Source organism: Schistocerca nitens, chromosome 10, assembly GCF_023898315.1.
Source record: "Schistocerca nitens isolate TAMUIC-IGC-003100 chromosome 10, iqSchNite1.1, whole genome shotgun sequence".
Lineage (NCBI taxonomy): Eukaryota > Metazoa > Arthropoda > Insecta > Orthoptera > Acrididae > Schistocerca > Schistocerca nitens.
In genome coordinates, this window is record NC_064623.1 from 91,789,233 (window position 1) to 91,811,616 (window position 22,384).

Sequence of the window (22,384 nt, forward strand, 5' to 3'; positions counted from 1 at the left end):
AGATTGCAGCACTGCACTGATACCAATGGTCATCACTTCGAGCACCTTCTGTAGATGGACATTCATGCCATCTTTGTGACCTTTGTTGATCTTCAAAGACCATACTGTTACACATCATTGGATTCGTCTCAATAGCCGCTATCAGAAAATAAGTACCAAGCTATAGCAACAAAGTTGACCTTCATATCCCTGAAGCGATCCCACCCAGCAACAAAAAACCAACATCATATTATGTCCCCCATTATTCCATGCAACTTTTGTCCCACAAATGTTTCAGCTCCTATCATACTTTCGGTATTATTCTAGGTGGCAATATTTAGTAACTCACTCTGTATATTAGGCAAACTGGTTTTAAATGTCACTCAAATGGCTCTGAGCACTATGAGACTCAACATCTGAGGTCATCAGTCCCCTAGAACTTAGAACTACCTAAAGCTAACTAACCTAAGGACATCACGCAAATCCATGCCTGAGGCAGGATTCGAACCTGCGACTGTAGCAGTCGCGCAGTTCCAGACTGAAATGCCTAGAACCGCTCCGTCACACCGGACGGCAAATGTCACTCTTTACTTTTGATTTCAACTTTAATATTTCTGTTGAAACACTGTCAATTTCTGTTTTACAACGCTAGTCTCAGTTTTTACCATGAAATTTACCTTTTCAAGCTCCATTTTCAAATCAGTTATTAAGCTGAAGTTTACCTTATCATTGTTAGCGTTTATCTAGTCCTTTTTCTTTCGCAATTCGGGCTTGAAATGATTTAACATCTCTATTAATGACAACACAAAAACATTTTGCCCACCAGGCTTGACATCGGCAGACAGTTCCCCCTCTACTGAATCTGTCATTGGATGAGTCTCATTAGCACTCGTAGGTACTGAGTTGCTCAGAATATAACTGGTTCAGTTGTGACTTGCTCCACCAAAACGATAGTAGGAGATTCTGCCACCATTTCATCTCCATATTGTACTTGGGTCGAGTACATATTCAGATTGAAAACTACTCAGTTCCCTCTTAATGCTGTTGTTGTGGTCTTCAGTCCTGAGACTGGTTTGATGCAGCTCTCCATGCTACCCTATCCTGTGCAAGCTTCTTCATCTCCTAGTACCTACTGCAACCTACATCCTTGTGAATCTGCTTAGTGTGTTCATCTCTTGGTCTCCCCCTACGATTTTTACCCTCCACGCTGCCCTCCAATACTAAATTGGTGATCCCTTGATGCCTCAGAACATGTCCTACCAACCGATCCCTTCTTCTCGTCAAGTTGTGCCACAAACTTCTCTTCTCCCCAATCCTATTCAATACTTCCTCGGCCGAAGTGGCCGTGCCGTTAAAGGCGCTGCAGTCTGGAACCGCAAGACCGCTACGGTCGCAGGTTCGAATCCTGCCTCGGGCATGGATGTTTGTGATGTCCTTAGGTTAGTTAGGTTTAACTAGTTCTAAGTTCTAGGGGACTAATGACCTCAGCAGTTGAGTCCCATAGTGCTCAGAGCCATTTGAACCAATACTTCCTCATTAGTTATATGATCTACCCATCTAATCTTCAGCATTCTTCTGTAGCACCACATTTCGAAAGCTTCTATTCTCTTCTTGTCCAAACTAGTTATCGTCCATGTTTCATTTCTATACATGGCTACGCTCCATACAAATACTTTCAGAAACGACTTCCTGACACTTAAATCTATATTCGATGTTAACAAATTTCTCTTCTTCAGAAACTTACTATCCATATCAATTATTCCCTTGTACTTCACCTTATGACGTGGGATCTGCTGGTTTCTTACAACTATCAGATGCTCTGTTGTGAAGTGTTACAAGCATTCACAACAGTCGGAAAATAACTGGAGAACTTAGTTTTTGAAGTTTGCTCTGACACACCGTTTGTCGCTGCTCAGTTGCTGCAGCTGCTGGGTTGGTTGTCTGCCCTGTTGCGTGGAACTGCAAGAATCCGTCGCCAGCCCATCTACCTCAGGGTCCATCTGGACCTCCCGCTGACTGATATACAAACAAAAAGGCGACCTTATCTGCGGCCGGATAAAGTTCGTGGCCTTCTGGAATCACCTTTCCTGTCGTGAAATGGACGAGTCAAAAACCTCCAACTGTTACAGCTCGTTGTTGCGTTCTAAACCAAACCTACTCTTAGAGAATTCACGGTGAACTTATTACACCAACGTTAATTACATGGCAGTGTTCCATACAATTTTCCAGCACCATGGTGCACCAATACGGAACATTTTAATTTCTCCCTTTGATGCTAATCAGCATAGGAACTGTTATAACCTACCTTTTGCAGATTAATTATTCCTGACCTAGTGACACATCTGTTAATATAGAGAAATAATAAAATCCACAAACTCACTTCCTCAGAATAATGCAGAACAACCTGCCGGACACAATAAAAGGAGGACTAGCAAGGATGCGTGGCTGTGTTACAACACAGACTTACCTCTTGAGGCTGTGCACTCGAAGTCCAGCCTCAATGCTGAATCTGTTCACCTTACCTGCTCTTAGCTGTTAGACAGTTTTTCTTAAGCTGTGCTCAAATATGCGAAAAGTAATTAACCTTTGAATTCAATCGACAACGCTAAAGGAGACGTTCGTATGTCATAAAGTAAAGAAAAAGCTGATCTGGTGGAACTGTAATATATTTCTGAGGCCCTTTGTTCTCCAGTTTGGTTGGTGTACATTAATTACAACAATCATACAAAGCTAGAAGCACTACTCGTCGGAATTCTCAGAGCTTAAGTGACCAAGTTTGGAAGGTAGGAGGCGAGGTACTGGCAGAGGTAAAACTGTGAGGACGGGGCGTGAGTCGTGCTTGGGTAGCTCAGTTGGTAGAGCACTTGCCCGCGAAAGGCAAAGGTCCCGAGTTCGAGTCTCGGTCGGGCACACAGTTTTAATCTGCCAGGAAGTTTCTGACCAAGAAGTAATTAGGATTGACAAGACACTTCCGCCTGTACTGAGAAAGCTATTCGCTTGTAAATTTATCTTAGCGCTGCAACTCTACAGCACTCTCAGGATTCCTCTGGCAATAAGCCACCCGATATACCCCAAGCTATAATATAACCCAATTCCACAGTCTCGACTTTAAGATCACCAGTAATTATTTGTTCACATCTAGACAATCAACATCGTCCAACTTAATGCCAGAAAGTCGAGTGATGGCATATTATTCGTCAGGAGCTCGGTTCATTACACTACCTTCCTGTGAGACTGTAAATATTGTTACCTTAAAAATATACATACTTAGCAACACCAAAATCTGCACTGAGACACTGCCTATGTCAATACATATTTAGACTTGGTTTACACAGCTTCTTATGCACCTGAGTTTGGACTGTCAATTGATGCAGGTCCTGTCTCAGCCAACACCCGACACATTCTCCTTCACATACTGGTATGTCACCCCTTTTTATTTCTTTTTTAGGCTACTGTAACGTCGTAAAAGCCACTTTACTAACACTTTCACTTTCTACAAGACAACGTCCTGCATGGATTCCATCAGTGGGGACTCATTCCTAACATTACTTGAAAAAATTATCCTATCATGCTAATTTTCAAAAAACATAACTTCTAGTTGGTCTGTTTTTCTTTTCCTGGCTTCAGGACTAGGACAGGTCCACCTGCTTGATACCAAGAGATTTCTGTCCTCACAAAAGGGTTTGACTTTTAGCTCCGCATGTTTTATTGTTGCACAAGCCCTCCAGAACTCTTTCTGGTGCTGCACTCCAAACCTCCGCTATGATTACTTGCTGTTCTCGGGCACTCGGCTGCCCCACCACACAACAATGGCTGCCATCAGGTGCCACTAACTACAGCACTTAATCAAAACTGAATTATTTCATTATCTGTAGCTTTCATCACAATGCAGTTTGCACCAATCGATCTCAAATAAAAGACTGCACTCAATCAAGTTCTGTTCCTACCTTCTTTCTTGTCTGAATAACTATTGTAAACCCAGACTTTAAAAAGTCAGAAATGTTCGAGGTCAATGAGATTACATATCACAACCACATCTCAAATCGTCACAAGAGCCATGTGCTACGTCAGGGGAAACCATCGCATTGTGATGGGACAAAACTACACTACTGGCCATTAAAACTGCTATACCAAGAAGAAATGCAGATGATAAATGGGTATTCATTGGACAAATATATTATACTAGAACTGACATGTGATTACATTTTCACGCAATTTGGGTGCATAGATCCTGAGAAATCAGTACCCAGAACAACCAACTCTGGTCGTAATAACGGCCTTGATACGCCTGGCGTTGAGTGAAACATGGCGTGTACAGGCACAGCTGGCCATGCAGCTTCAACACTATACAACAGTTCATCAAGAGTAGTGACTGGCGTATTGTGACGAGCCAGTTGCTTGGCCACCATTGACCAGAAGTTTTCAATTGGTGAGAGATCTGGAGAATGTGCTGGCCAGGGCAGCAGTCGAACATTTTCTGTATCCAGAAAGGCCCGTACAGGACCTGCAACATGCGGTCATACATTATACTGCTGAAATGTAGGGTTTTGCAGGGATCAAATGAGGGGTAGGGCCATGGGTCGTAACATGTCTGAAATGTAACGTCCACTGTTCAAAGTGCCGTCAATGCGAACAAGAGACGTGTAACCAATGGCATCCCATACCATCACGCCGGGTGATACGCCAGTATGGCGATGACGAATACACGTTTCCAAAGTGCGTCGCCAAACAAGGATGTGACCATCATGATGGTGATGACGTTTTGCCATTCGTGCACCCAGGTTCGTCGTTGAGTACACCATCGCAGGCGCTCCTGTCTGTGATGCAGCGTCCAGGGCAACTGCAGCCACGGTCTCTGAGCTGATAGCCCATGCTGCTGCAAACGTTGTCGAAATGTTCATGCAGATGGTTGTTGTCTTGCAAACGTCCCCATCTGTTAACTCAGGGATCGAGACGTGGCTGCACGATCCTTTACTGCCATACAGATAAGATGCCTGTCATCTCGACTGTTAGTGATACGAGGCCATTGGGATCCAGCACGGCGTTCCGTATTACCGCCCTGAACTCACCGATTCCATATTCTGCTAACAGTCATTGGATCTCGACCAACGCAAGCAGCAATGTCACGATACGATAAACCACAATCACGACCTTTATCAAAGTAGGAAACGTGATGGTACGCATTTCTCCTCCTTACATGAGGAATCAGAACAACGTTTCACCAGGCAAAGCCAGTCAACTGTGTATGAGAAATCGGTTGGAAACTTTCAGCACGTTGTAGGTGTCGCCACCGGCGCCAACCTTGTGTGAATGGTCTGAAAATCTAATCATTTGCATATCACAGCATGTTCTTCCTGTCGGTTAAATTTAGCGTATGTAGCACGTCATCTCCGTGGTGTAGCAATTGTAATACCCAATAGTGTACTTCGAGCAGAAGTCATAACCCAGGATTGCAGTGAGGACACGACCAGTCGGCAGGTGCTGGCCATTGAACTGCGTGATCTCCTGTGTTGTCAGACCAAAAGCGCCGAAATCATGCCACAAGCCACGGACACCAGCCGCAGGTGGCCGCCATCCACGCTTGATCAGCACCGCTCAGCAGCAGGACTTGTGTGGCACCATTCCGGGCATCAACACTCTGGGGCCAGCCTTTGAGTAGCTACTCCAGCGTGACTGACTTATGCGTCATATACACGCTCTGCCAATTACACGAGACCCCAGTCATTGTCCTGTTCCAGATGGTTCTGAGTGACCCAAAAACGTCGTGCCTTTGGCAATTCTCAGCACCTGGAAGCAATATTTAACTACAGTCGTACCAGTCTGTGAGGTGTTCGACCAGCTGGGCAGTGAGAGGCGCCCATTCTGTGGCAGTCACTGTAACTCTGCTTCCACAAGACCGAGAACGAGGGACGTGTGCTGGTCTGCCCAGCCCAGGCAGCCAACACCATGCCTGCTCTTCAGCATCAGTCCAGACTTCGACAATGGGCGACGCCATCGATGTATGCTGGGACCTTCTGCAGTAGAGAAGATGTGACGCCGCCCATGACTGCAGGGCCATTGCATCCTACCGTATTAGCCCACTTTGCATACCAGAGACGGCAGAACAGCACCCTGTCTTCCAGGCAGAGCACGAACAGCGCCCGCATAGATCAATGCCCATATCTACGACGCTGGAATATTACAAGAAAGCTCCAGGCCATGCCAGAGAATAGAGTGCACTCAGAAGAATGTCTGAACTGTCTAAATTAGTAAAGAACTAATAAAGAGTTGTATCTTCACCAGGACCCAACTAAGCCGGCCAGAGTGGCCAAGCGGTTCTAGGCGCTACAGTCTGGAACCGCACGACCGCTACGGTCGCAGGTTCGAATCCTGCCTCGGGCATGGATGTGTGTGATGTCCTTAGGTTAGTTAGGTTTAAGTAGTTCTAAGTTCTAGGGGATTGATAACCTCAAAAGCTGAGTCCCATAGTGCTCAGAGCCATTTGAACAAGGACCCAACTCTAGTGCTCTCCACATCCACCATCTTTGGCAGAGAACACAGCCCCCAACCAGCCAGCCTACGTTTCTTTAACAGCACAACACTCATCTACCCTACCCTTTCAGATATCTGGCCCATTGCAGTGACAACCATTTACATTCTGGAAAAATCTCACATCATATTTCATGGTGAATATTATACTCCAGTTTTCTGTACTTTACACCAGTGTTAATCTCTATGTTTGTTGACTGCTTCTTAAATTAATTACTACTTTCTAATACTGACCAAATCTACGAGTAATTGATGCATTGGAAGCTCCAGTGGTTGGGCGATTTTTCTGCTGAAAGGAGATACAGGTTACACAAAGCACGGCCAGAACCACAACGGCAACATAAACAGAGATTCATATCGTCTTGACATTGCTGCCTCATTCACCACATGTTGTTGAACATACCGGCACATCTGCTCTGCAGTAATGTGTTGTCTTTGTGTTGCTATCAGTTCGTTCGAGAAATGGAGAAAGTCAGGATACAAGGTGTTGTTTAGATAAGTTATGTTCTTGTGAGGAAGTACTTCTAGTGGTTTATCTGGCCAGTACTAATAGCTGCATCACATTCATGATAGTGCTCCCAGTGTTAGTAACTATCAGAAGACAAGCTGCCCCTGTGATTCACAAGTTATCTTGTTAACCAGTAACCTACTGCCTGGCAGTTTCTAGTCTCAGCACCCCATTAGGTCAGCCCTGCTCATAGAAATCGATTCAATGCATACCAGCCCTTTGGAAGTAAGGTTGTAGCACTAGGACAGCCGTTGTGTCTTATCCTGCTCTTGCTTTCGCTAAAAACAACTTTACCTTGCATGTCTGTGTGTCGCTAAGCATCACTTGTGTTGGACAAATCATGACCCACTCTCTCTGACAATGGCAGAGGTCGTCTCTCGACATTAGTACATAACTTACCTTTTCTTTAGAGATCAGCATCACCTCTTGCATTCTCACCTGTATGTACCTCCCCTGAGCTTCCCACTTTACTGGGTGGGTGTGGACTATGAAACATTTATACTTTGCGTCGATTCTTGAATGAGTAAATGGAGTTTGGCTGTATCAGTGCTAACCATTATCATAGTCAAATGATAGAATAACTATAAGCTCTGATCATTCAGTTTAACTATGTGTTCTACACAGATGTGACAAAAGTAATTGGATACCTCCTAATATCGTGTCAGATCTCCCTTTGCCCAGTGTAATGCAACTTGACATGGCAAGGACTCAACAAGTCGTTGGAAATCCTCTGCAGAAATAGTGAACTGTGTTGGCTCTATAGCCATCCATAATTGCGAAGGTGTTGCGGGTGCACGATTTTGCGCACAAACTGACCTCTCGACTAACTCCAATAAATGATCAATGGGTTTCCTGTTTGACAATCTGGTGAGCCAAATTATTCGCTCTAAATATCCAGAATGTTCTTCAAACCAATCGTGAATAATTTTGGCCTGGTTGCATGGCGCATTGTTAGCCCTAAATACTCCACCATTGTATGGAAACACGAGATCCATGAATGGCTGCAGATGGTCTCCAAGTGACTGAACATAACCAGGACACAGTCCATTCCATGTACACATGGCCCACACAATAGCCAGCTGGTGTGGCCGAGCAGTTCCAGGCACTTCAGTCTGGAACTGCGCCACCGCTACGGTCGCAGGTTCGAATCCTGCCTCGGGCATGGATGTGTGTGATGTCAGGTTAGCTAGGTTAAAGTAGTTCTAAGTTCTAGGGGACTGATGACCTTAGATGTTAATTCCCATAGTGCTCAGAGCCATTTGAACCATTTTAACCCACACCATATGGAGCCACCACCAGTTTGCACAGTGTCCTGTTGACAACTTGGGTCCATGGATTCTTGGTGTCTGCATCACACTAACCTTACCATCAGCTCTTACCAGCCGAAATCTGGCCTTATCTGACCAGGCCACGGTTTTCCAACCGTCTAGGATCCAACTGATATGGTGTTGAGCCCACGAGAAGTTCTGCAGGCAATGTCATTCTGTTAGCAAAGGCACTCACATTGGTCGTCTGCTGACATAGCCCATTGATGCCAAATTTTGCTGCACTCTCCTAACGGATACATTTGTCATACATTACACATTGATTTCTGCGGTTATTTTACATAGCATTGCTAGTATCTTAGCACTGACAGCTCTATGCAACTGCCCTTGCTTCGGACTTTAGCCAAAGGCCGTTGGCCAGAGCGTTTCTCACGATGAGAGGAAATGCCTGACATTTGGTACTCTCAGCACACTCTTGACATTGAATTCCTTAATGATTTGTGAAATGGAACGTTCCATGAGTCTAGCTCCAACTACCATTCCGCACTGAGAGTCTGTTAATTCCTCTCACGTGGCCATAATCACATCGGAAACTTTTCATTTGAATCATGTGAGTACAAATGATGGCTCTGCCAATGCACTGCCCTTTTATGCCTTGTGTACGCAATACAACCACCATCTGTATGTGTGTATGTCACCATCCTATAATTTTTATCACCTCAGTGTATTTGAGCTGTTAATTCATTCCAGACCTTCCTTAGGACATCCAGAAATTGTTCTGTGTATAGCATAGGGCTCAACTGCCCATGTGATACATGATGTGTGGCCTCCTGTAATGCTCTTTCCTCTACTGTAGGATCCCTTATGCTGTCAAGTAGTGACAGAAGGGGATCTCAACGCAGCTACACTAGTATATAACAAGTCTAGCAGAGTCTGCATCACATTCAGATGTTGATTCACAGTCCCCATGGTTGCTTTCACACACTCCATTGGCTCTTTTGTTAATTCCTCCAACGTCCATATTTTATTCAGAACGTCCTGTTCCATGTTTGTTACTTGTATGATATGCCATTCCATCATGACTTTGTACCTGCTGGCTATTTCACTAATTCGTCCCAGCATATCACTCAGTTCTGGGATATCATCAGTATCCTCAGTCCCAAAGATCATATTAAGCAACCTATTACCTGCATCCAACCATCCTCTCTTATGTCGTAGCAACGTCTGTGGCATCAAATTTACTGCTTTGCATAACTGCTCCCGTAGTTGCCCATATGAGGGACTTAATCCTGGATACTCTCCTGCCAATTCCTTCAACACTCATTTCCTCCTGGCCTAATGGTGTAATCTGGCAATTGTCTCCTCCAGCCTTCATACTTTGTTCCTCCCTTCCCACACATTACATGGCATCATCAGTGTTCAACAGTGGCTGGTTGGAATGACATCCTCCTGTATGCCATACAGTACCCTTCCTTCCAGTGATTGATACTGCACTGTGTCTACCACTTGTGGTGAAGCCAGTTTATTCTGGTTGGTTTACATAAATCTATTAACATAAAGTACAACCCAACTAAACACTGATGTTACATAAACTGCTGATATTTGTTCCTTTGGAGGATCAGGTCCAGTGTACTGACAAGTACTGCTCAACTAGTAATCATTCTTGACACATATTCCCTGTTTTAATGTCCACTGAGTGGTTATATTTCTTGTGTGTTTAAGTGTATGATGAGAGTAACTGCTTTGATGTATGCTGTAGTCAGGTGGACCATTGAGGCTATTGGTATTCATAATTTTCAAGGTATACACCCTTCCTGTAAGGAACTGAGCTTATTTGTTGTGTAGATTAGGTGTCCTTACTACAGAGGAGCTGATTATGAATAAATGTTATTTCATTTGAAACCTATCGATCAGTCCTGCAAGTTCTTTTCCTGAGGCACTATTTAACAAATTTATAGAACTGCCATTTGAGACTGACTGGATAATGATTCTATAGCCACCGAGGTACATTTTGAACAAGAACCACAAAAATAAGAGAAATTAGGGGCTCTATTAATCCATACTCAGTCATTTTTTCCTCATTCGATTTGCGAGTGGAACAGAAAAGTTGTAGTGGTACAAGATGCCCTACACCCTGCACCGTATGGTAGCTTGTGGAACATGTACGTAGATGCATGTGTAGGTCCAAGTATTTAAATCAATGACTGAAGTGTGTTACTCGTGGTTTTGTTGGTTTTAAAACTGCTTTCATAACTGTAATTGGTTATTTCAAGCTGTAATCTTAATGAACAAGATGTTTAAATTCTTTATTTGATTTCAACTGATGGTTGGTTCAGAGTGCTTTGCTTAAACAGTATTAAATTAACTGGAATATGTCTTTCAAAAAATTGTGCCAAATTTTCTTTGTGGGGACCTCTGGTAAATACAAGCAATTATTCAGAATGAGATTTTCACACTGCAGCGGAGTGTGCGCTGATATTTTCTATTTAGACCAAATTTCATTTTTAATTTTTTATTCAGATGCTTATTTTGAATGTTCTGATTTCAGTGGCGCAGTTAATTTTCATTGGTGCAGCTGATTCTAACAAAATAGTTCGATACATACAAAATTTTGAGAGCTAATCAGCATAATTCCATATAGTGATACATTCCAACAGAAGGTTAAGCATTCCCACTTTCCTCTAAAGTATTTTAAATAGAAAGTTCCTCTAATTTGAAATGTGGTGCTTATTCATAAAAAAAAGAGGACTCATGTTGTGTGAGGGTAATAGTTCCATGTATTTTTCTAAATTTATGACTAGCAACATTTTCTATAAATAAAAATCACATAAGTTCTTGGCATTCATAAAGAACAGTAAATTCCAACTTTGGCATTTTCAAAGCAATATGTAATTTAAAGAATAACAGTTTGTTGTTACATCTATCTAAAACTAGTTGAATGTCACCCAAAATTGGTAGCCACCATCTGAAAGAACATGTGTAACATCTATGTTGAGAGCAGTCATGGTGTTGATGCATGCTGCCGCCATGCACGTTCTGAATGCTAAACTCCATCCACTGGCAGCTGTGAGATTCACTACATGTCCACCCTTGGAATGAATAAGGTCACCAATAAATGTGATTTGTGCAATCTATACTGTTTTTCAAAGTACAAATGGAACTAAGTTGTCATCAGAGTGAGGCACTGGTGGACACAGTGGTCTAATTATGGACTGACTTAATTCAACTACCATAGTGTAATCGTCTTTATTAAACTACTACAGGTTAGTGATAATAGTGAACTCGGTCATTTTTGTACAAAATGTGAACAGCATTTCTGTCCCATAGTGGCACATTCAGCTTCACCACTGGATTGTAACTGTTAAACATTGTTGGTTATGGCCTCAATAGTTGTGCTAATATTTTTTCATAGTAAATAAACTGGTTACACTTAATAACTGATCTTTGAAGGGAATAAATAGTGTGTTAATATTATCAACAATATGGTGTCATGCACATCACTGAACAAATATCATCCCACACACATTTAAATTTTCAGCTTTAAGGTGATTGAGATTGGTGCTACTGAGAACGAGGCTATGAAATTCTGGTTGGTGTCATCACATAGTCACTGTTCCTCTTTCCAGTAGCTCAGATCCACCTCAGGAATGAGAGTGCAGTCTATTGCTGGATTCCTGGAAAAACAATATTGCCAATGACAGGACATAAAGTCAGATCTTGAGGAGCAGTTGTTTGACACAAATGGATCAGAGAATCTCAGTTACACACAAGAGGCAGCCAAGATCTAAGTTGAAATGCAGTGGGGGAAAAGCAAGAATGGACTAATAGTAATAACAAAATGGATCAACATATGGATATTGTTAGTTTTCTATGTGAGTTGGGATCTTCCACTACATTTCAACATACCTGCCCTCACTGCTGACACAGTTTACCATCTCATGGTTAATTCATTCTTGCATTCATTTATCATATCCCAAAGATACCATCAAGAAAGAGAAAGACAAGCAAATCCTAGAAAGTTCATATGTATAGTGTGTGAGTATTGACAATAATTCATCACTGTAATGCTTAACACTGGTCATGTTTAAACTGAGCAAGTGTATAGTAACATAGTAAATTAGAAGAAAAGCTACTAATCTGAGAAAGGCTGCTGCCACCTCTGTTTTATAATGATTGCCATTTATCTCCTGTCAAAATACATTTAGAAATCCACTTACGTGTCATTGACTTTCTTCAAACTGTTGGCCTGTATTCTGGTTATGTTATCTGAGTTGTCACAAATTATCCTGGACATGGTTACCTTTTTAATTTCATTTATCTGATCTGCAAACAAGCCAGACAAAAATTAATCTGAGACAATGTAATAAAAGCATATCAGAACTGGGATTCCACTATGTTTAGAAACATGGCAGTTTGAAAGCAAAGATGCAGAGATGTGCTTACAAAACTAGTGCAATATAAATCACCACCTTAGCTCAGATCACTAAAGCATGCCTATCCAGTGGTGTTTGAATAAGAGAGAACTGGGTTTTCATTCCCTCTTTCACCCTTTCACACATCATGTTCTGCAAAACTCAGGATGAAGGAAACACAATAGAGATGAGAAATATGTCAAGTTATATGTCAGCAGGAAGAAGCATGCTACTGTAAATTGTACTAAGAACAAATTATGACTAGTGATAAACCATTCATATCAATAACTATGGGAACTGCTTCCCAATTACTTTATACACAAGGGTCATTCTAAAGTTTAAAAAAAAAAAAAATAATAATAGACGAGCTGTGCAATTCTCCCCCTACCCCATGTCTGTGTTATACACCTTCCTCATCAAGTGTGCCATTATGACGATAACAGAAGCAGGAGTGGTTTCAAAATGTATAACAAATTGTAACAATCTCGTCAAGTTTGAGATAAAATAACCAATGTTGATAGAAATTTGATGAACAAAGCTTCAATTTGAATATAGTGCATCATATTTAATATTAGATGAACGAATATTCATGTAGAGAAACGATTAGGCCAATGTTCAGTTGTGACTGACAAACTCAAATCAAGGATTAAGGAAGATATTCAACACAATAAATGTTTCACTGTTGATGGACTGAGCATATGCTTTCGATCAGTTGTTTATCACATTGCTAGCGATAATTTGGGCTATAGAAAAGTGGGTGCCAGGAAAGTTCCTCAACTTTTGATAGATGAACATGAAAAACAATGAATGGGAGTTGCTCTGACTTTTCTCACTCAGTATGACAAGGGTGGTAAGGAGTGTTTGAACCATATTGTTACTGACGATGAGACCTGTGTTCTGCATAAAGTCCAGAGACAAAGTGCCAGTTAATGGAATGACGTCATTGTCAATCCCCAACAAAACAAAAGAAGGCAAAGAAATTCTGAACATGAAAAAGATTATGATCACTGTGTTTTGGGGTTCAAAGAGTGTTCTACTCATCGACTTTATGCTTGGAGGAGAGATTATAAATGCAGCAGCCACTGTCAGACCATTCACCAACTATACCATACCATTCAAGAAAAATGGTTCAGATTACAATCCAGCAGTGTAGTACTTCTTCATGATTAACACTCATATTTACTCTGCTGCATTGACAAACGATTTGATCTGGCAATTTAAGTGGGAAGTTTTAATCATCCACATTATATCCCATACTTGGCCCTGAGTAACTACCATTTTTTTCGAAAATGAAGAATGGTTTTGGCAGAAATCACTATGGGAATGACAATGAACTGAGAAAAGATGTTATTGAATCACTGAACACCTTGGTCACAATTGAGTACACCTAATGCAAAGAAAATCTTGTGGAGTAGTATGACAAATGTTTAAATTTGAATGCAACAGATAAGATATCAATATATGTTGCAAAATAAGTTTTCTTGTATTGTCTCGAACAACACTGTATGATAAAACAAACACTATTTACTGTTAAATAACCCTGATTTTTTAATGTATATTGACAGAGAAACAGTTACTTTGAAGAAAGCCATTGATCCTCTTCTTATACTACACAGTTGCTGTTTTTATCTAATACCTCAAACATAGAAAAATTTACCCAACAAGTCATCCACAGTAAATATGTTGCTATAAATGTTCTCCAAGCATTTGTTGCATTCATTCATTATGAAAATCCGAGATTTTGAAAATATCAAACATTATCATTATCAGGACCAATTGATTGTCAAAGTAATGGCATCACACAGATGTAAGTGATGCAGTAGTGCTTCCTATGGCCAAAGATTATCTTAATACCAATGATGAAATGTGATGCATAGCATATTTGTTTCCATCAAAATGTACAATACTTACAGCTATGTACCCAGCAAAGCAAGAACACAGGCACTTCATGTGTTTATGTCCTATATTATCCATCACAATGCAAAAACAGATGCTGTGAGTGACATTTCATCATTGGCATCAATGGAATCTTTGGTCATAGTTTACTCTAACAAGAATAGAAGAAACACAGAGTCTAGTCATAGAGTCTGTATTTCCATGGAGTAAGTGTAGTTTATTGTTTTTATTCTATGTTCCTTGATTTACTGTGCATGTTCTCAACATCAAACGAGGCTAGTCACGCGATATTGGAACGACACTGCTCATCTACAATATGCAATAATGGCGAACCTTGAATGTTACACATATTTTCCTTGTTTTACATACATTTCTACATGTTTGAGTTTTAATATCAGCCACAGTGCAGTGTTGTCATTACTACAGAAATGCAACAGACACACTTTCAAATATGTAAGAATTTGGACACACTGATGGGTGCCGTAAATTAGTTGCAGTCAGTATGTAAACTTTTACCAGATAAGGTACAGAAATTGTCATTGCAACTAGATAATTTAAATTTAAACACTACATTTGTGCAAAAGGAGTGGGAATTATAGGATAGGGCTGAAGCAGGCATGCTAGACCAAGGTAGTACCTTTGCACAAAAGATAGTTGAGGAACATATAACTCAAGTGGAGTTAGTCGAGGAGATGATGAAGGAGAAAGAGAATGAATTGTGGCTAGGTTAGATTCGGGCATTAAAGCAGTGGATGAAAAGTTGTGGAGTAGCCTGATCAGTGTTGCAAAAGTAATAAAAGAAAATCCGACTCCAAGCAGTCAAATGCCAAATGCCTACATCAATATACTGCAAACCACCGTGAGGTGCATGTCTGAGGGTATGTTCCATTGTACCAGTTATTTGGGTTTCTTCGTGTTCCATTCATGTGTGGAGCGGAGGAGGAATGATTGGTTTGAATGCTTCTGTGCATGCAGTAATTATTCGAATCTAATCCTTGCGATCCCTATGTGAGCTATACATAGAGGGTCGTAACTGCTGCCGACTACTGTACCTTCATGCAGCCATACTCAGAATATAATCCCATGTACCAAAAAAATGACACATTGTCAACAGACAGTTGCAATGTTACGTCGCTTAATGCTTAATTACAGACTTGTTTTCACCACGTAACGCGCACTGTTTACGTCCTTCTTCGTTGCTGAGCGATGTATCACTTTTTGTTCTGATGCCGCAACTCTTCCTTTCCTATATCTTTGCTAATTTTTACCTATATAAATGATGAACTATTGGTTTTGCCGTTTAACAACTTTTTAATAACTGTGGAAGTATATAGGCATCGGGTCCCACCTAATGTGTCACCCGCCTATACGTTTTACATGAACCTTTCAAGACTTGATCAATCTGTTTACAAAGGGAAAGCAGAATATCTCTTCCTTTGACGTTGTCCAACAACGACCTAGGAAGCTCGACACCCTCGCGGCCCAGGCTCTTATGTGGCTCACGGTAGTTTGCAGCATTCATTTTATTCCTTGCCCACTAGCTGCTACGTCGAACTTTCGTGGTGATCGTTGGGCAACGTCTTCCACATTATTTGCAACATAAATAAACTTTCTTCCCACAGTATTTCTGAAAACACAAAAACAAACTTAAAGAACATAATAATAATAACTGTTCTTACAATTATTCGTATAAGTCCTGGTCGATTTAATGAGAGGTGGGACAGGCCTAAGTCTTGTGACACCACACAGTGTTACATGTCTTTCCACTTTATTACCTGATGAAGGTTTTTTATGGCATAGAAAGTTCCTTATTTTTTCATTGGAAGGCAAAAAACGAACCCAGTGATGTTTACAGGGGCCTTTCGTAAGGCGTTGCCTAGAAACTGAGAAGAGACACAAAAGGTCTGTTTTGGTGTAGGATACATGCAAGACGGTGTCTCGCTATGAGTCACAGATATGGCAGATAGATGCCACATTTATGAACAGTTCAAGAGAGCATTTTTGAATAAATTTTGGTCTCCCATGGTACAGGAGAGGTTGCACCGTGAAGTTTTCAATCCGTCACCATTTAGCAGCAAACATGGGGACAGCTAAGAAAATACTCTGAGAAGTATTTAAATAGAACTTGGTACTGTTCAAACCCATTCTCCCATGTGGAAGTGCTACAGATTTTGAAAAGCCATCTGCCTGCCCACATCTGCGAAAAGTTAATTACCATTCCAGAACATGACCTAGAGTATTTTTTATCAATATTTGATTCTGCCCATGATTCTGCCCACCTTATTTATGAGGAAGGACCAGTGCAAACACAAAGTGTCAGCACACCGTTTGAGTCCCCAAGATTGCCAAACAGCAAGGTGGAAATGATAACAATAATCAACAAGGTTGCCAACCATACTCACCTTGCAGCAACGACAATAGAGCAATGGAAAAGACCAAAAATATAAACGAGGTTATCAGGACAATCAGGGTCAACATTTTAACCAGTCGGCTTATACTGATCAGAGATTCTACAGCCAGCAGGTGTTGAATGCACAGCCAACTAATGGCAACAACCAGTGTGACAGCTGACAAGGGCAAAATGCAAACAGACAATCAAACAACCCACCAACAGCTGATTATATTCAACATAACGAGAATTACATTTCAAATAGTGGGCAAGTCCACTGAGATTTCGAATCGAGAGCTGCACAAGACACCAACTAGAGGAACCAAACCCACAATATACACTTAGCTGACATCACCTCAAATGAGGAGGTTAATACCCCAGTTACCCAGGCCCCTGTCCAATGTCCAATGAGGGGGGGTAAGGGCATAAAGCTGATTAAAAACTATTTTATTAGATATGATCAGAGCAGAGATATCAAAGATGAATTGTGCCAGGAAGATACCACTAACCATTAAAGGGAAGGTGAGGAAACAGTGCAAGCAGTAGTTAACTCCCAGATATTTGACTTAAATGTAACTATGGTCCTAGATACCAATGCCCCAACTTAAGTGATATCTCAGGGCCCTGTACATCAGGCATAATATAAGTTTAACTGAGGTCTCATACAACCAAACCACAAGGGGTCAAACCAGATACTATACATTGCTGATAAGAGTGCCAAGCATGTGTGCTCATGGTGCATTTGCACTTGATCATGAGATACACATTGTTTTACACATATTCACTGACACAATATTCATAGTGACATATTTATACACATAACACACAAGAATGATATCCTAAAGTGAAAAAGGTGTAAGTCATAAATACTGAATGACAATCATTGTAGATATTTTGAAAAAAATTGATATTGAAGTCTTGCGTAACACAGTGATGCACAGTCAGAATTTTCCAGTAGGTAGGAAACACTAAATAAGTGAGTTAATACAGAACGAGTAAATTTTCATGAAGAATATACTCAGTGGTTATATTATAGATAAACAAAGGACTTTAGTAACAGAGTAAAATATATGTCTGTTTGTGTCTGTATATGTGTGGATGGATATGTGTGTGTGTGTGTGTGTGTGTGTGTGTGTGTGTGTGTGTGTGTGTGTGTGTGTGTGTGTGTGTGTGTGTGTGTGTGTGTGTGCGAGTGTATACCTGTCCCTTTTTGCCCCTAAGGTAAGTCTTTCCACTCCCAGGATTGGAATGACTCCTTACCCTCTCCCTTAAAACCCACATACTTTCGTCTTTCCCTCTCCTTCCCTCTTTCCTGATGAAGCAACCATGGGTTGTGAAAGCTTGAATTTTGTGTGTGTGTTTGTGTTTGTTAGTGTCTCTATCAACATACCAACGCTTTCGTTTGGTAAGTTACATCATCTTTGTTTTTAGATATATTTTTCCCGCGTGGAATGTTTCCGGGGCATTCAACAAGTAATGCAACAATTTTTTTTTCTCAGCCAATATCAGTTGAAAAAATGTGGAATTTGTTGGGGACATTGTGGAGTATTCCTGCTTCAGCCCCCACAATTTCATGAAGTTTTGATATGTAGTGGCACTATGCATACGTCTTCAAAATGGCGTCTGTAACAGAGGTGCATTCCAAGCAGAGAGCTGTCATTGAATTTCCATTGGTGAAAACAAAATCATTGCAGATATGAAAGGCGCTTGGGCAGTGAACAAAGGCATGGTGAGTTGTTGGATGAGGTTTCTGGCATCATGGCAACAGGGTGGCGCCAACCTTTCCAATCTCCTGCGTGCCAGCTGGCTGCTCGCAGCTGTGACTCCTGCAATGTTGGAAAATGCACACACTCTCATTTGAGGTGACAGATGGATCACAATCAAACACCTTGTCTCTTGACTCAACATCTCTGTTGGTGTGCTGGCACACTCATCCACCAGTTGACACATTCAAAGGTGTATGCTCATTGGGCTCCTCACTGCCTAACAGAAGGTCATAACAGCCAAAAAAGGACCATGTGCAGAATTGCTTTCAAGTTATGAGGCTTATCATGACAATTTTTTGTCAAAAATTGACACGGGTGATGAAACATGGGTTCATTAGTTCAAACAGAAAATGAAACGGCTATTTGTGGAGTGGTGTCACATCACTTCACCTCCAAAGAAACAGTTCATGCCACACCCTCAGCCAGTAAAATCATGGAGACAGTCTTGTGGGACTCTCAAGGGGTTATTATGTTTGATGTCCACTCTCATGCTGCAATGACCAACTCTGAAGTGTATTGTGCTGGTATTAGGAAATTGAAGAAATGACTTCAACATGTTCATCGCCACAAAAAATGCAAATATACTTCTTCTTCTCCATGACAATGCAAGGCACCATACAAGTTTTTGCTCCTGGTGGAGGTCATGAAATGGCATTGGACTCTACAGCCCTGATCTCCAACCTTCCATTTGGCCCAATGAAGGCAGCATTCTGCAGAAAGTAGTACGTGGATTATGGGGAGGTTACTGATGCAGGAAGACATTGGCTCTCCTCGACCAGTAGAGTGATACCATGTGAGCATATGGACCTTCCCAGTAAGGTGGTGTAAGACTGTTGATTGCACAGAGATTATGTTGAAAATTAGAGTTTAGTAGCCAAAACAATGGTGAATAGTACTGCATGTTTGAGTCTTGAATAAATACAATCTGTTTCAGAAAAAAAGTGTTGCATTACTCACTGAACACCCTCGTAAACAAACACTCACATTGCAATTTCTCAAAACAGCATACTGGTACTTGCCCTATGCCCCAATAGGGGCCAAAGGAATTAAGTCAAGTCATACTGGTACTCCAAAAAACAGTAAAAATTAAACTATTTATTGTTTTATATATATGTAAAGTTACTGAGTATTTGCAATGTAACTAACAAGTAATCTGATGCAATTGTTGACAAATGGTATTATGACATTTTGTAAAGTTTCAATTTGACAACTTATTTATATCAAATTACTGATTATTTCAAACTTGTTACCACAATTTGTCAAACAACATTTTCAAACCAGTCTCATGAAGAATCATTAATTTCAATTGTAAGTTCAATTATGTACATTTCCAAGAGTACAGAGAAAACATTTGTAATTTTTGTACATTATATAAGCATGAGAGGTTGTGCAATCAATGAAAAGCAAGATAAAAGGTGATATTATTCAATGTATATTTAAGAAAAGAGACACTGGAACATCTAAATGGGAACTTTTTAAACATACATTCACCCGTAGGAGTAACTTTTTGCAGTGATTTTTTGAAGGATATCAGTTCCAAATGGAATACACTTTTTTTTAGTCTGCTTTTGCCAGATTACATGTAGCTTGTCTCATCTCACTCCACAACACTAAACACAACAGAACCCAAAAAGAACTTCATGATGTTTTAATGAATGAATTTAGACATGTTGTTATTTCAGGATTCTGCTTAACTTTTCAACATAGATGTAGAGAAACACACACACACACACACACACACAGAGAGAGAGAGAGAGAGAGAGAGAGAGAGAGAGAGAGAGAGAGAGGGATAGATAGAAAGGGGTGGGGGAGGGGGTAAATCAAAACTAGAAACTTAATGTAATTTGAAAACACATACAAAATATGGTAATGAAAAGAGAGAAGAGGTGGCGTATTGCGAATGTGTTAATGAAATTAATAAAGGTAATATTTACTCTTCTAATGCACATGTAAGCCATATTTGCTGATAGAATGAAAATAAATATGTTAGATTGTACTGTAACAATAACAAAGTTTATACAGACTTGTTCAACAATGAAAAATGTGAAGCAATGAGAAAATAACTGATACCTTCTGAGAAGGGGTAAGGGGACCCAACATAATCATAGAAGAATCTGTCTCCACACTTCCAACGGTAGAACTGTTCTGCAACAATGATCTGCCTCACAGTCAGTATATCTGAGCTGATATTCTCCAGCATCACCATCATCAGGTCTACATCATCTGGGTCTTCATAATACTGTTTTAAGGTCATGGCATCCTTAAAAGAAAGGTTAATTTATGTGCTTTTTTTGCTTAATGTACACAGTGTGTAAATAACTCTTTTTGTGCATTTCACACTCTCGCCATTCAAATAGTCATTTTGATTGAATAAAACATTACATTAGTAGCTCTTTCAGATTAAAGCTATTAAGTTTTGTACTGGGTTGTTCAGTAATACATGAATATAAAAGCCCCGCAGTTTATTTCGCTTACCACATGCTTGCACACACACAAAAGACTAAAACAAAGATGATAATATTGTACCAAAGAACATAGAAAGACAACTTACACTATGGTGCCATTGCCAACTTAACTAGCAGATGTAACAGCTCCACCATCTAAAAAAGCAATAGCTTAAGGTTAAGTCTTTCTGGTTTTTTAATAATCCTGGAGCTACGGCACAACATTGGAACATCCTGGACATCTTTCTTAGCAGCTGGGGTCACAGCAGGTTCATTATTCTGCATGGCTACGGGTGGCTCATTTACAACAGAGGTTGATAATTGTTTGCTTTCAGGCATCTTGTCAGTTTCAGAATCAGAGTTGAAACCCATTTCACCATCATCATTAAAGGTTGGCATTATATTAGTTTCAGAAATAGCTCTCTCATTATGAGGAATGGATGACAAAAGTTGGTCCACATGTATCCTATGAGCATTACCACTAAGATCTATTACTGTGTGCATAACATTTCCTCCTCTTTCCAAAACTACACCCTTTTCTTATGCGTCAGAGTTTATACCATGTCTCATGCATACAAAATCTCCAACACTTAATATATGACTCTTCTCAAGTGTTAACTTAGGTCTTAGCTTTGGCTGGATGTCAAATGATTTGGTTAGGTTTAATTGAGTCCTTAGATACTTTCTAAACATAAGCATGGCTGGGCTGTGGCCTGTGAATGCATATTCTGCATTCTGAATCACTTAAGGTCTTTCATTAGTTTCACTAATTCATTGAAAGTCATGTCCTCTGGCCTCTGAAGATAAGCTAGGTCCATGGTGAGAGCTGCATACTCAGATCCAACGAGACTCAATAGGTAGTTCATTTGCAGATTGTCTGATATCTTGTGCACAAAGAACTTATTCTTCATAATAGAGATATACACACTCCACTGTACTTGTTTTGTGAATTCTAGCATTGTGATACCACCAGGATTATCCACAGACAAAGTCTTCTTCACTGCACCCTTGTCCTCACATTCACTGTCAGTTTCTGACATGCTGCAGTTGATGGTTAACTTGAATAATTTTCCCAACAGACACTATTTCAGTGAAAATGTACACATGAAGGCACATACATCAAGTTCTTGTTGAATTTGTCATTGCCAGTTACTAGGTTTTGTACTGGATTGTTCAGTAACTCATGGATATAAAAAC

General features: G+C 40.6%; 1 protein-coding gene across 1 annotated transcript in view; it reads right to left on the minus strand.

Moving 5' to 3' along the window:
* Positions 1-11,507: 11,507 nt before the first annotated feature.
* Positions 11,508-22,384, minus strand: part of LOC126210136 (peroxidase-like) — a 194,046-nt gene continuing 183,169 nt past the window's right edge. Inside the window, exons 12-14 of the mRNA XM_049939285.1 lie at positions 20,814-21,003; positions 12,498-12,603; positions 11,508-11,954 (exon numbers count right to left, since the gene is read on the minus strand). Of these exons, the coding sequence (XP_049795242.1) occupies positions 11,888-11,954; positions 12,498-12,603; positions 20,814-21,003 (363 nt within the window). The 3' untranslated portion in view covers positions 11,508-11,887. The remainder of the gene's footprint in view (positions 11,955-12,497; positions 12,604-20,813; positions 21,004-22,384) is intronic.